Raw genomic sequence first — 16,247 nt, 5'->3', positions numbered from 1 at the left:
TGGGTGGGTGTAACTTAAACTCAGCATTAGTAAGACTGGACTTTCTTCCAGAACTGAACTTGAACAGGATTCCTGGGCGTGGTCCAAAGCACATTTAAAGGTAATTACTTTTATACTCGTACTTCGATAGAAATCTTTGTGAAAATTTTAACTTTTACTTTTACCTGAAAAATAAATATTTTACTTTTACTCAAGTACAGGATTTGTGGACTTTGTCCCCCACCTGTTTGAATCCTATAAAGAAATAGTTTACTGTTGTTATAATAATAAATAAACTGGAGATTTTATTTGTGTGGCAGAACTCCATAGATGTGATAACCTGGTAATTCAGTACATTCAGGTCGTCAGCTGATTTCATTTTATTTCCACATAACATTGCTGAGTCTAGAGCTGATCAACCCCAGATCATAACACTGTCTCCAGAGGCTTGTACAGTCGACACTATGCATGATGGATACGAAATAATCATTTATACAAGAAAACCACTGCAACTCATAAATCCTTTTGTGATATGTCTCTTCCCATCCCATCGCCATATCACAGGAGCTCTTTCACCATTAAACCCTACATTTTAAATTATATTCAGTGATTGGCACAATGATTAATTAAAGAATGAAACCATTGCACTGGTTATGACCATAACGTTTCTCAGTAATAGACGTGATCTAAAACCTCAAGTGAGGTTTGGAACAATGTTTACTGTAAAGATAAAAAACAACCTTGGCTTCTATTTTAAAACAAATTATTACTGAATAACTGTTTGGTTTTTGTTTAATAAGAGTCAACACAACCATACCACAAAAACAGAGAAACAAATGAGCAGGATCAGCAAGTGTCTTCTCACGCTGTTATCTGCAAAGACAAAATGTCACTCTTAATGAAATTAAATCATGAATGTTATTATAGGTTTCAGTTTAAATTTTGTAATATCTTTATATTTTTAAGGTTAGTGAACAATGCGCGCACACACACACACACACACACACACAAACACAAACACACAGCTTACAAATAAATGGTGACATTAATGTAAAATGTCAAGTCAGTTGTTTTTTTATATTTCTTGTTATTCATCATTTATTTACATATACTGTAGAGTGTAAGTGTATATTTCAGGGTGTAAATACTTTTTCTTGTTACATCTCGTATTGGTTATGTGTTATCACTCATTCATATAATCAAATAATTAGGTGATGTTTCCATCAGTGAGCTGTACAACAAAATAATATTAAAGCTTAATATTCACTCACCAGAGTTTTTATCTGAACTCTCTTCAATGTTGTCTTCAGAGGGAAAAGACATTTTTAGATCTTTACTGTATATGATTGTTTTATTTTAGCATGATTACAGTTCATTTATATTCAGGTAACAATTGTACACTTTCATTAATTTAAATGTTTTGTCATTAGTCACATAATCGTGTTTATTGTGTATAATTTACTCATAAAGTCTCTGAACATCAAAGTAAATGAAATACTTCAATAAGGTTTAATATTCACTCACCTGAGGAAGCTGATCTCTCTTCAGTTCGGTTTTTACAGGAAAAAGGAGATAAATAAACTATATTAAATATCTGTTACTTTTTTAAACACATTAAACATACAGTACTGCGTTAAAATGCACATATTCACACTGAGCTCCCTCTACTGGTGTGGGTTTGGAATGTAACTTCTCAGGTCATTACAGTGGAGTGCACGAGAAGCATCACTTTACATTAGGTCTCACTTAAGTAAACAATGTGTGTGCGAAATGAGTGTGTGATAAAACAGCACTGAAATGCAGGATACAGAGTATGATTCCCCTCTCAGCTGATCTAACACAGTCATGGAAACCTTTAATTAGCTGTGAAAAAGTATTGAACTAAATAACACAGTCTGAAACACACAAACATTAAATAAGCTGTTCAGGTAAACTTACAGCTGCAAGAAAAAGTATGTGAACCCTTTGGGATTTTTGCATGAATTGGTCATAAAATGTGCTCTGAACTGTATTTAAATCACAACTTAAATTATTGCTGCCAAAGGAGGGTCAACCAGTTATTAATCCAAAAGGTTCACATACTTTTTCCACCCTGCACTGTGAATGTTCACATGTTATGTTCAATAAAAACATGAAAACATAGAATGTTTGTGTTGTATTATTTTAAGTAGACTGTTTTTCTATTGTTGTGATGAAGAGCAGAGCACATTTTTGACCAATTTATGCAAAACTCCACTTAATCCCAAAGGGTTCACATACTTTTTCTTGCAACTGTAATACCTTTCCAGTCATTATAAACTTTGTGTCAGACTCTGTATCTGAGATTAATTAACTTACCATAGACTGAGAGTTGAACTTTCTGGACCAAGACAGTTTTTTTGTGTTTCACCATGTACGTGGAGCTTCTGTACTCAGCTTCATCAGTACCACTGATGTTCTTCAACACCAGTGAACAGTTTCCTTTAAGCAGCTCGTCCTCAGGAACGTCCACACGACCCTCATATCCTTCACCCTGAAATGTCTCTTTACCCTGTCGCTCAAACACAACCTCACGGTCAATAGACCACTCCACATGAGGTGTTTGGATGGACAGATTCCTCCATTCACACGGCAGGACGACGGTGGAACCCACTGGAGCTGATACCTGAATGCCTGAAGAGACATTCAATAGAAAAAAAATGTTCAGGAAACGATCTTACATTAGAAACATTATGTTTTTATTGATTTCGTAAAAACTAAATGCTCATCACACAGCTGCTAAAACAACAGATATAACCAAAGCAAATTAAATATAAATGTATTTTTTCTGATTTTCATGACAAAAAGAGATGAATGTAACAGTAACAGTATAATGTAAAGTCGTAAGGGAGTTGTATTCACCTTTGTGCAAACAGGACTACAAAGTCCCACTGCACATATATTCCATTGTATATAATGTTATTTTTATATTATCTTTTGTTTATTCTTAAATTTTCTTTATTACTGCTGGTCTCTCAGACCTACCACACAAAATTCATTACATTAGTACAACAACAATAAAATCTCTTTACTTTAGTAAATCTAGTGTTTATTATTACACAAAATTATTTAAATCTACTTTTTATTTAATGATCGAAGCCAAGCAGGCTGTAAACTGTACTCTGTACAAACATCAAGATTATCTTCCTAATCCCCTGATAAACATCTTTATGATTCTACCACTCTTTCCATCTGTGGTTATCATATGAGTTTAATATCTGACCGCTTGCTCACACACACATGGAGGTAAAAACCCTCCTGTTGATGTGTTTAAACTGTCCTGCAGGAGCTCAGTCCTGATGTAAACCTCTGATCTCAACCAGACTTCTTCTGGGAACTTTCTATCAAAATTTCTAAAAAATAAAGTCAGCCCTTTAATTTCCACACGTATTAGATTTAAATAATATATTCAGAAATATTTTAACAAATTTAGATGTTGCTAAACAAATTTTACTTACCAATGACTGAGAGTGTAACACTGTAGATTTCCTGTTCTATGTCTGTGTTACTTTTGTCCACATGTTTCACCACAAAGGTTCTGTAGAAATCATCATCAGTAACACTGACGTCCTTTAACACCAGGGAACAGTTTCCTTTATGAAGCTCGTCTTCAGGAATATCCACACGACCCTCATATCCTTCACCCACATACGTACCATCACTGCTTCGCTCAAACACATCCTCATCATCAGTGCGCCACTGAATAACTGATGTTTGGGTGAAATTATTAGTCAGTTCACACGGCAGGACGACTGTGGAACCCATTAGAGCAGATACAGTAATGTGAGGAACTGCACTGATGAAGTCTGTTGGATAAACATTACAATGATTTGTAACATAGTTTTATTGTATTTATTGATACAAGATGGCGACGGTGAGTTCAGCTGCCGTCACGACTGCTCCGACATACTTTTCATTATTTTTGTATTTTAAGGTAATTTCCAGTAACTTTAAACCGGCAAACTCATCACTATTGAGTACTTTAAGTATGATAGAGACACTCTCGTTTCTATTGGTGTACAATGTACTTACAATTCGTCATTTTTAACTCCGGATCCGAGCTGGCCGAGCGAGATCCTAAGGGAGAACAATGGACGCGACGCGACGCGACGCGAAGCGGCGGCCCCGAGGGAAACGAGCCGGCATCATGAACAGTCTGAGAGCCCGTGCACACCGCACACCTCTGCCTAGCATCCTGCTCGCCAACGTCCAGTCACTGGAGAACAAGCTCGATGACCTCAGGGCCAGGATAAAGTTCCAGAGAGACATTCGGGACTGCAATCTCCTCTGCTTTACCGAGACATGGCTGAACCCAGCGGTGCCGGACCATGCCATCCAGCCGGCCAAGTTTTTCTCGGTTCACCGCATGGACAGGACGCAGGACTCGGGGAAGTCAAGGGGAGTTGGTGTGTGTTTAATGGTGAACAGCAGCTGGTGCAACAGCGTGAGCGTTGTTCCTCTCACACCATCCTGCACACCAAACCTGAAACTATTCTCCATCATGTGTCGTCCTTTTTACCTTTCTCAGGAGTTTACATCAGTCATAATCAGTGCCGTTTATATTCAACCACAAGCGGACACGGACACTGCCTTATGCAAGCTGCATGAGGCACTCAAAGCACCAGACACAACACCGGGACGCTGCGCTTATTGTGGCAGGGGACTTTAACAGTGCCAACCTCAAACACGCAGCACCGAATTTACATCAGCACATCACCTGCCCCACCAGGGGTGAAAGGACACGGACCACTGCTACATGACAATCAAAGACGGCTACAAGGCACAATCTCGTCCACCGTTTGGGAAATCTGACCACGCAGCCATCTTCCTCATGTCAAAATACAAACAAAGGCTGAAACATGGAGTTCCGGTTCAGAGGGAGGTCACGCGCTGGACGGACCAATCGAAGGCCGCGTTACAGGACGCACTCGATGACGCAGACTGGGACATGTTCAGAAACAGCTCCGATGACGTCAGCGTGTTTACGGAAGCGGTTGTATTCTCAGAGCCTGCGCAGACCAACTAGCACCTGTTCACAGAGATATTTAACCTCTCCTTATCTCAGTCGATGATCCCCACATGCTTCAAAGAGTCCATCATTGTTCATGTTTCAAAGAAACCTCATCCTGCTTCTCTTAATGACTATCGCCCTGTAGCCCTCACCTCAGTAGTGATAAAGTGCTTTGAACGGCTGGTCAGAGACTTCATAATTTCATCACTACCCGACACACTGGACCCACTACAGTTTGCATACCGCCCGAACCGTTCCACAGACAATGCAATCTCTCATATCCTCTATACACGTAAGGATGGGCGGACATGTCTTAGCCTCTCTCACTCTCAGCACTGGAGCCCCCCAGGGTTGTGTTCTGAGCCCCCTGCTGTACTCATTGTACACCTATGACTGCACAGCCACTACGAACACAACCACCATCATTAAGTTTGCTGACGACACTGTCGTGGTGGGCCTGATCTCTGACAACGACGAGACAGCCTACCTGGAGGAGGTTGGAAATCTGGAGAACTGGTGCCAGAGGAACAATCTCCTCCTGAAAGTCACCAAGACAAAGGAGTTGATAGTGGACTTTAGCACAAAGCAGGAGAGGAACTACCACACCCCCATCATCAACGAGAGCCCAGTGGAGAGAGGGACAGCTTCCGATACCTCCATACCATCACCACCATAGAGAGCATCCTAGAAACATCTTAACCTGGTTCGGGAACAGCACCATGCAAGACAGATGAGCTCTACAGAGGGTCGTGCGTTCGGCTGAGTGCATCATCCGCACTGAGCTCCCTGATCTGCACTTGATCTACAGCAAGTGGTGCTGGACAGGAAGATCGTGAAGGACCTCAGCCACCCCAACAATGGACTTTTCTCTCTGTTGCAATCAGGAAGCGCTTCCGCTCCCTGAAGGCCAACACAGAGAGACTGAGGAGGAGCTTCTTCCTGCAGGCGATAAGGGCTCTCAACCACAACACAACACAGGACTAATCATCTCCGTGATTTTGCAACATTGCAAAGAAATGGTCACTCATGGTCATTATTTACTGTTTCTGTGCACACACCCCAATACACTGTAGACCGGACAACCATGGACACTGCACATTTGCACACACATTGCAACATTTGCACACACTTTGCATATTGCACACACTTTGCATATTGCACACACTTTGCATATTGCACACACTTTGCATATTGCACACTTGCACTCACAATGCTCATTTGCACACTTCTGGACATTTTTCATTCATTCTTGTATGGAAGAGTTTTATGTTTCTTATATATTTTGAAAACTTTTATATTTTGGTCTAACTTCTTATAGTTAAACTATTTATTTATTTCTTGCTTGTTTTTCCATTTCTTTCTTATTTCTTGTCAGTTGTTTTTTAAAATTTTAAGGTCACAGGCGGTCGTATAAGCATTTCACTACATACCGTATTGTGTATGACTGTGTATGTGACAAATAAAATTTGAATTTAAATTTGAATTTGAATTTAACATGTGTTAGTTTTGTTGGTTTTGTAGATCCTGGTCACTTACCCACACCGGCAGCCAGAAATAAGATATAAATGTACAGGAGGGTCATGATGTCTGAGACTCCTGTAGAGTGTGTAAAGATTTTCTGAAACAAACAGACAAACAAATACAGATAATAAAAAAGTGATAGTTGTTAAGGAACATTTCATATTGTACTTTTAAGTTTTGTAGTGTAACAGGTCAATACACAAAAACTTCAATGAGATCAACTGTAACCAGACACCTGGACAATTGAAAAAAAATTAACTTTTATTATAGATCTATAGCAGTGGCGGCTGCTCTAAGACTACAAGGGAAGATCAGCTTCCTCTACTATGTCAGAAAATAAATAATCATATATGCACTGTTGTATTTATATTGATTTTAATAAAAGAACGCGTTCAACTTTATGACTAGCTCGTTCAGAATCAGTTATTTATTGTAGATTGTTTGACGTGATTTTCTTGTCATACATTTTTGTGCAGCACAGCGCGTTAAACCCTCCTGAAGCCCAGCTTCACTGGATCTCTATGGGCAGCACAGAGGAGCTTTTTTTCACTGCAGAAAAGCTGGACGGTGATTGGATAAATGCACCAAAATCGTCACTTCCAGGGAAGCTCAGCTTCTCTGGGAGTAAATGGAACAGTAGGCGGGCCAGGACGCTGGGCTGCTGCATGATGATTGGAGGAGCTGTTTAAAGGGCGGAACCCTTTTTTGATTGACAGCATGTCTTAAGTATACATCAGCACATCAGAGATTCGAGTTCAGTCCAATGCAGATTTGCAGGTGAAGTGGTACGACGAATTGCTGCACTCTGTATTGTTTGCTGGTGATATAAACCATTTTTGTTTGTACAAATCATTCTTTAAATTTATGGCGTTCTTGACTTTGCTCCTTGTTTCAGCATTGTAAAGTTAGTTCATATAATTAAAGTGGCTTATGGAAGGGGAAACTAGTCAATTAGCAAGCTGTGCATAATGGCAGACGAAGATGGTGCTAATATTGTTGACCTGCTTTTGGCAAAACCATTTAGTAGTCTTCCTTACGAGGAGAGACTCAGAATTAAACGGCAGGGCAAACCAATGCCCAAGATTGATCTGGTGCAAATCTGGAAAAAATAACAGGTCTTTTCAGCTCTCCTGGTATATCAAGGTGAACTGGTTGACTAGAAGTGCTGTGACAAAGAAAATGTACTGTTGCCCATGCCTCTTGATGAAACCTTCTTAGGGAATGGGATGTGTTTGGTCAAACGTGGGTTTTGGAGATCTGGGTTACTTTGACAGGGCATACAAAAGGCATGAAAAGTGCAAAGAACATGTGAGTTCACGTGCAAGGTTAAGTTGTCTGGGCAGGGTCAGGTTTGAACATGCAATCAATGAGGGTCTTCGCATTCAAGTGGTAAAACATAATGAAACAGAAAGAAAAAAAACAGGGGCTACCTGTCTAGGGGCTAAACCGCCTAATTGATGTGATTTCCTTGCTTGGCTGCCAGGAGCTGGCATTCAGGGGGCATGATGAGAGTAGTGAATCAGCATATAAGGGGACGCTAGATTTAATTATATCTCATGGTATAGATGTCTCTAATATAGAGATTTTACCTCAAAGTAATGATATAACAGATCATCACCTCTTGATATATACTCTACCCGTAGAACAGATTAACTGTGTCTCCCCACGTTATCAATTTGTTAGAAATATGAATCCGACTACTAAAGACAGATTCACGAGTAATCTGCCGGATCTGTCTCAAATTCTTATAAGACCCCAAAATGCAGACGATCTGGATGAAATGACTAGCAGCATGGGTACTATTTTTACCAGTACATTAGACACTGTTGCTTCCATCAGATTAAAAAAAGTCAGAGATAAAACACTTGCTCCTTGGTACAATAATCATACTCGCACCCTAAAGAGAGCAACTCGTAACCTCGAGCGAAAATGGAGAAAAACTAAATTAGAAGTTTTTCAAATTACGTTTAAAGACAGTATGTGCAGCTATAGACAGGCTCTAAAAACTGCTAGGACCGAGCATCTTAGCCAACTGATAGCAAGAAACCAAAACAATCCCAAGTTCTTATTTAGTACAGTAGCCCGCCTAACAAAACCTAAGATGCCTGCAGAGAGTACTCCACAACATTTTAGTAGTAAAGATTTTATGGACTTCTTTAATGAAAAAATCGATAGCATGAGGAAGAAAATAACGGAAGTTCAACCCCTAATAGTATCTCATGATCTAGTTCAGTCTAAAGTTTCACATTTAGTTTTTCAGTGCTTTAGAGGTGTAGGACAGGAAGAGCTTTATAAACTTATCACCTCAGCTAATTTAGCAACGTGCCTGTTAAATCCAATCCCAACCAGATTTTTGAAAGAAGTGATGCATACGGTTGGAGAGCCACTTTTAAACATTATTAATTCTTCATTATATCTAGGTCACGTCCCTAAACCTTTCAAGTTGGCAGTTATTAAGCCGCTTCTTAAAAAATCTAATTTGGACGCAAATGAATTAACAAATTATAGACCGATTTCAAACCTTCCCTTTATATCAAAAATATTAGAAAAAGTAGTATCAGCTCAAATATGCACATTTTTGCAGGAAAACAATATCCTTGAAGAATTTCAATCAGGTTTCAGGCCCCATCATAGTACAGAAACTGCACTAGTTAAGATTGCAAACGACTTGTTTTTAGCTTCGGACCAAGGCTGCACCTCAATTCTAGTCTTGCTTGATCTTAGTGCTGCATTCGACACTATAGATCATAATATTCTCATGGATCGCTTACAAAATCACATAGGTATTCAGGGACAGGCATTAAAATGGTTTAGATCATACCTGTCTGATCGATACCATTTTGTAGATCTAAATGGAGAACTGTCTGGTGTAATGCCAGTGAAATATGGGGTCCCACAAGGGTCAGTTTTAGGACCTCTGCTGTTCTCAATATACATGCTTCCCTTGGGTAACATCATTAGAAGACATGGGATTAGTTTCCATTGTTATGCTGATGATACCCAATTATATATCTCAACAAAACCAGATGAAATAACTAAATTGTCTAGATTAACCGAGTGTGTCCAGGACATAAAAGATTGGATGACCAATAACTTCCTTTTACTAAACTCAGACAAGACAGAGATATTGCTCATCGGCCCAAAAACCAGCACACAACAGCTTTCACAATTCAGCCTGCGTTTAGAAGGATGTACTGTTACTACTAGCTTAACAGTAAGAGACCTGGGCGTAATATTAGACAGTAACTTGTCCTTTGAAAATCATATTTCCAATATCACAAAAACAGCCTTTTTCCATCTTAGAAATATTGCCAAACTTAGGAGCATCTTATCCGTATCTGATGCAGAAAAGCTAGTTCATGCATTCATGACCTCCAGACTGGACTATTGTAATGCATTACTAGGTGGTTGTCCTGCATCCTCAATAAACAAGCTTTAGTTAGTCCAAAATGCAGCCGCCAGGGTTCTCACTAGATCCAGAAAATATGATCATATAACCCCAATATTATCATCCCTGCACTGGCTACCTGTTCAGTTTAGAATTAATTACAAAATAGTATTACTTACATACAAGGCTTTAAATGGTTTAGCTCCCACATACCTAACCAGTCTTCTGAAACGCTATAATCCACCACGCTCCTTAAGATCACAAAACTCCGGACTTCTTGTAATTCCCAGAATTTCAAAATCTACAAAAGGGGGTAGGGCCTTTTCATATTTAGCTCCAAAACTTTGGAATAGCCTTCCAGACAGTGTTCAGGGAGCAGACACGGTTTCCCAGTTTAAAAGTAGACTTAAGACGCATCTCTTTAATCTGGCATACACGTGACTCTTCCCATAACCTCATATTCCAGTACATCTATCCTGAATGGCAACTACGCTAATTCTCTCCATCTGTTCTGTACTTTTCTACCCATCCTGAGGCATCTGGTGATTGTACCAGCTTCAGTAGACAAAGGCCAACCCTGCGAGGATCCTGAGGCATCCAGAGAAGGACCAGCTCCAGCTGAATTCTGCCTTATTATGGTTGGAGCTACACATCCTGCTCCTGTGCTCCCAGTGATCCAGATCCCATCTGCCCTCTGCACCTACTGACTCATCCCTATGTTGAACTGGACTTCATGTTAATTTAAAGAATTTCTGTTATATTGTACTTTCAGCTGCATAACACACATGGTGTTATATCATCTCTATCTGTTATCACCCAGATGAGGATGGGTTCCCTGTTGAGTCTGGTTCCTCTCAAGGTTTCTTCCTATTACCATCTCAGGGAGTCTTTCCTTGCCACTGTCGCCGTCACCCTTGGCTTGCTCATCAGAGAAATTTCATTCATTCATCTCGTTATTATCTAGACACATTTTTCTCACACATACACAAATTATTATTATTATTTTATTATTATTTTATTTTATATATATATATATATAAATGAGGAGAGGAGATTTATGGATGCAGTAAGAGAGGACATGAAGTTAGTTGGTGTGAGAGAAGAGGATGCAGAGGATAGGGTTAGATGGAGGCAGATGATTCGCTGTGGCGACCCCTGAAAGGGAACAGCCGAAAGACAAAGAAGATATATATATATATTTTTTTTATGAATTTCTTTTATCTTTGTGAAGCTGCTTTGAGACAATGACCATTGTTAAAAGCGCTATATAAATAAAATTGAATTGAATTGAATTGAATTACAGGGAATTTACAGAAACATAGCTAAATATGACTCTGTCTTGGCCACACAATTTCAGTCATCAGCTGTGTTTTCTGGGATGTCCCACTCAATCCAAAATGACTTGATCTCTGTTCTCGCAGCCACTGTTTCTGATCATATAAAAGATGAAATTCAGACTGCTCCTTTTTTGCATGGCAGGTGGATGAAGCAACTGACCTGTCATTGTTAGATATGTGGATAGTGCAGGTAAAATTCAAGAGTGCTTCATTGGATTTTTGGATGTGTCAGGGGTAGAGATGCTCAGTCTGTGTTTAAAGTTTTAAACAAGAACATGCAGGGCCACAGCTTTAGAGAAAAACTTGTAGCACAAACCTACGATGGGGCTGCTGTCTTTGCTTTATCTTTAATGGCCTTCAGGCCAAAGTTAAAGTAATAGTCTCTAGTGCAGAGTTTGTGCATTGCTATGCACACAGACTGAACCTGGTGTTGTCCCAAGGTGCTAAATGTTTGCCTGAGTCAAGAATATTTTTTGCATCTCTCTCTGGGTTCACCACATTTTTTTTCAAAGTTCACAAAAAGAATGTCTTTTCTTGACATCCTTTTTCTGGGCAATCATGAACACCTGCAGAGTCTTCAAGATTGCACAAAAACGCTCCTACTCAATGGAATTTCAACAATTATGATGGCCTCCTGCAGACTTTTGAGAAGATTACCCAGGATGAGAGCATGGATGATGACACATTAGATGCTGCCAAAGGCTTCATAATGAAACTGGAGGATTTTGAGTTTGTGTTCATGTTGTACACATATGAACAAATATTGGGCGCAATGAACAGTAGGGAATTAGTGGAAAATTCAATTCAATTCAATTCAATTTTATTTGTATGGCGCTTTTAGCAATTGTCATTGCCGCAAAGCAGCTTTACAGAATCAAAAGAAGTATTTAAGTTTGTATGAAATGTGAATGTGTATGAATCAAAATGGTCAGTTTGTCCCTGGTGAGCAAGCCGAGGGCGACAGTGGCAAGGAAAAACTCCCTGAGATGGTAATAGGAAGAAACCTTGAGAGGAACCAGACTCAACAGTGGCACTTACTCCCACCATCATAAAGTGCTTCAAGCGGCTCGTCATGAGACACATCAAGACCCCCTCACTTGACCCACTGCAATTTGCGTACCGTCCTAACCGCTCAACGGACAATGCCATCTCTACTACACTCCATCTTGCCCTCACACACTTGGACAAAAAGAACACATACGTTCGAATGCTGTACATAGATTTCAGCTCAGCATTCAACACTATCATCCCCCAACAACTGATCGGGAAGCTGAGCCTGTTGGGCCTGAACACCCCCCTCTGCAACTGGATCCTGGACTTTCTGACCGGAAGGCCTCAGTCAGTACATATCGGTAACTGCACCTCCAGCACCACCACACTGAGCACTGGGGCCCCACAAGGCTGTGTGCTCAGTTCCCTGCTGTTCACACTGCTGACTCACGACTGTGTAGCAACACACAGTTTAAATCACATCATTAAGTTCGCTGATGACACGACTGTGGTGGGTCTCATTAGCAAGAACGACGAGTCAGCATACAGAGAGGAAGTGCAGAGGCTAACGGACTGGTGTAAAGACAACAACCTGTCTCTGAATGTTGACAAGACAAAGGAGCATTAAGCATTTCACTACATTTTGTACTGTGTATGACTGTGTATGTGACAAATAAAATTTGAATTTGAATTTGAGATGGTTGTTGACTTTAGAAAGACATGACCATTCTCCGCTGAGCATCGATGCTCCTCTGTGGAGACTGTCGACAGCACCAAATTCCTGGGCGTCCACCTGGAGAAGGACCTCAGCAGGTCCCTCAACACCAGCTCCCTACACAAGAAAGCCCAACAGCGTCTCTTCTTTCTGAGAAGACTGAGGAAGGCCCAGCTTTCACCACCGATCCTGACCACCTTCTATAGAGGAACTATTAAGAGCATCCTGAGCGGCTGCATCACTGTCTGGTTTGGGAATTGTGCCATATCAGACCGCAAACCCCTACAGCGGATAGTGAGGACAGCAGAGAAGATCATCGGGGTCTCTCTCCCCTCTATTGAAGACATCTACACCACACGCTTCATCTGTAAAGCCACCAGCATTGTGGCTGATCGGACACACCCCTCTCACACACACTTCACACTCCTGTAGATAGTCTTCCCTAGATAGTTAGTTTTTGTTAATTTATGTTGTAATTTGTGTAAGGTCAATCTGTCTTGTCTCTGCTAGCCAGCTGACTAGGCCTCTTAGTTAGCTAGTTTGGTTTTTCTTTTAATTTGTTGTAAATTTATGTTGCATGTAGCACCTTGGTCCTGGAGGAACGTTGTTTCGTTTCACTGTGTACTAACTGTAAATGGTTGACGTGACAATAAAGCCGACTTGAACTTGAATTGATTATTCTCAACAGGGGTTCTGTTATTGCTGGTATTATCTGTTTAAGAAAATGTGTTGGTACAGGATATAATATCTATGTCTTGCCCTTGTAGGCGTGGCCTACAGACACAGAGGAGGCCATCTGCCACGGCCTATGGAACCTCCTTAAGCACGACCCCCAACACACACAAACATACACACACATCTGAATTCTGTGTGCTGTGTACACATAGGAGAAGCAAATCGTGCGATTTTACTCAAATTTACTGACTTATGTCCTGGATAGGATAAAACAACAAGGCTTAACATTATATGCTTTTTACTTGATTTGTTTCTAACTCATTAACCACTAAATATGACTTGAACCGCCTCTTAATTGTGCACTATTTTGGATAGGCTACTATTTGGAAATCTCTTGTCATGATACAGTAGGTCGAGCTGTATGATAGAAATCGAGGAGTGTTTACAGCATGCTTCTATACATCTCATCCATCTCTATCTATTCATTCTTTTTGATAGTTTTCAGCTCTTTTTTTCTGTACAGTGTATTGTTGTCTTGTGTATCTCTATATGATCCAGAACCCAAAATACTTTCAAAGCATTCCAAACGCAGCCTCTATCTTCTACAGAAGATGGATAAACAGGTGCACAGGAAACAAAAACCTTGAAAAACTGATCTACGACCCTGACAAATCCTGGCCAAATCAAGACCACTAATATCATAAGACCTTAGTATTTGTCAAAATATGGAGGTCATTTGCAGCATTAAAATTAGAGACGACCTCTGCAATTATTACAAATGACTAGAGGTCACCAGGTCATAGTAATCCCAAGGCTTAGGGCACGAGCCGGGGTACACCCTGGACGGGTGCCAATCCATCGCAGGGCACACACACACTCATTCACACACTCATTCACACACTCATTCACACACTCATTCACACAATATGGGCTATTTGGGAACACCAGTTAGCCTAATCTGCAGGTCTTTGGATGGAAACTGGAGTACCTGGAGGAAACCCATGAAGCACAGGGAGAACATGCAAAATCCATGCACGTAGAGACACAGAGAATCGAGCCGGGCCGGGAATCGGACCTGGAACCTGGAGGTGCAAGGCGACACCATTCCACCTTATTATTACTCAGTATTTCTAAATTTTTATCACACTAATACAGTACATGGAGCACTAACACAGAGCAGTAGCACTGCAGATGAAGTACGCATGAGATTAGAGAGACATTCAGAGACATTAAAGACATTAGAAATATACCGTATATTGTCTTATATATGTACACACTCAGGACTGGACTATTTATAACTGTTACACATATTGTATATAATACCCTCCTACATTCCACTCTAACAATTCACACACACACACACACACACACACACACATTTATAACCTTCTTAAACCACAATATCATAACCCTGGTCTACAATATCTTCCTCCACTTCATCATCTATAATCATTGTTCTCATTGTACAGAACTCCTTCTCTGTGAGCTGCTGAGTGACACTTCTGGTTAGATGATAACTGGATTCTGACGCCTCGTACCGAAAATGTGCAGTGATAAAGTTTAGTCTAATCTAATCTAATCTAATCTAATCTAATGCCATAATTCAGAGTGTTTCTGTAGATGATTGACAGTTTGCTTGACTTTGATGTTCCTTTACAGCATTTCTGTAGTTAAACACAATATTGTGGAAGCAGCTAGAATGTGTTTACTGTTTCTATTTATGATTAATGTTGAATATACTGTATGTAACTGCTGAATGAATATCTAAACTCTATGAGTGTTGTGTAATTAGTGCACTAAGTGAAGTTCTGAGTTGTGTAAGAGCTGTGATATAGAGTTTATAGAGTTATATAAAGTTCACACTCACCCTCTCTTCATGTCTCAGACACTGTGTTTACACTTTAAATCACATCATCACATTAAAGTTACACAAATCCTTCAACAAAACATCAAGCAGATCCGAGTTTCCTCTCCTTCACAACTTCACACACACTTACAGCAGCAGCTCTCCGGGTGGAGGAGTGTGTGTGTGTGTCTCTACAGCGGGACTGTGTCCTTTTATACTGCACCACCAGTAAACCGCACGCGGGAAACTACAATGAAGTTGCCAGATCTCGGTGTTACGCTCTAATTCGAACACTGAAAAGATAAGTCTGTTGAGAAACACTAATATTTCTGTCCTGACATTTTATCATGTGTTTATTTTCTTGTCTTATTGAACTGTACAAATACATTAACTTCCCCTAAACATGACATTTATCACATGTTTTCTTGTTAAACACTACATATGTATTATAAATGTGTTTCTAAAGTATAACACACTCAGGTTGAAGTTCTTCTGACTCTGATTTCACTCCATAGGTAATGACAGTGTGATGACCAAAGTCACACAATCACTCAGATTAAGATGAAAATCACATTTTACACCCACTGTAGTACTGGATCAGTTCTTTATTAATATAGGTTTAGGGATGTGGCGGGTTTACTGATATTATCTGGCAACCCAAATATCTGCACTAGCGACCACACTCAACATCTCAAATCCTGTAGTACACACACACACACACACACCCTTTCTTACATAAATAGACAACAGATGGATGATAAAGACCT

At 40.1% G+C, this 16,247-nt stretch overlaps 1 protein-coding gene and 1 long non-coding RNA gene across 2 annotated transcripts; both read right to left on the bottom strand.

Moving 5' to 3' along the window:
- Window positions 1-265: 265 nt before the first annotated feature.
- Window positions 266-1,533, bottom strand: LOC128506517 (uncharacterized). Its single transcript, XR_008355715.1, has 3 exons — window positions 1,504-1,533; window positions 1,251-1,283; window positions 266-852 (listed from the first exon to the last, which is right to left on the bottom strand). It is a non-coding gene; the product is annotated as an uncharacterized LOC128506517 (long non-coding RNA).
- Window positions 1,534-2,284: 751 nt separating this feature from the next.
- LOC128511523 (uncharacterized) lies at window positions 2,285-15,658 on the bottom strand. Its single transcript, XM_053484421.1, has 5 exons — window positions 15,502-15,658; window positions 14,623-14,716; window positions 6,545-6,626; window positions 3,456-3,803; window positions 2,285-2,631 (listed from the first exon to the last, which is right to left on the bottom strand). Exons 1-5 carry the CDS (start codon window positions 15,510-15,512, stop codon window positions 2,285-2,287), a joined length of 882 nt encoding a protein of 293 aa, XP_053340396.1. The 5' UTR covers window positions 15,513-15,658.
- Between the last annotated feature and the right edge of the window lie 589 nt (window positions 15,659-16,247).

This window comes from Clarias gariepinus, chromosome 2 (genome assembly GCF_024256425.1).
Source record: "Clarias gariepinus isolate MV-2021 ecotype Netherlands chromosome 2, CGAR_prim_01v2, whole genome shotgun sequence".
Classification (NCBI taxonomy): Eukaryota; Metazoa; Chordata; class Actinopteri; order Siluriformes; family Clariidae; genus Clarias; species Clarias gariepinus.
This window is presented reverse-complemented; position numbering and strand designations above follow the sequence as displayed.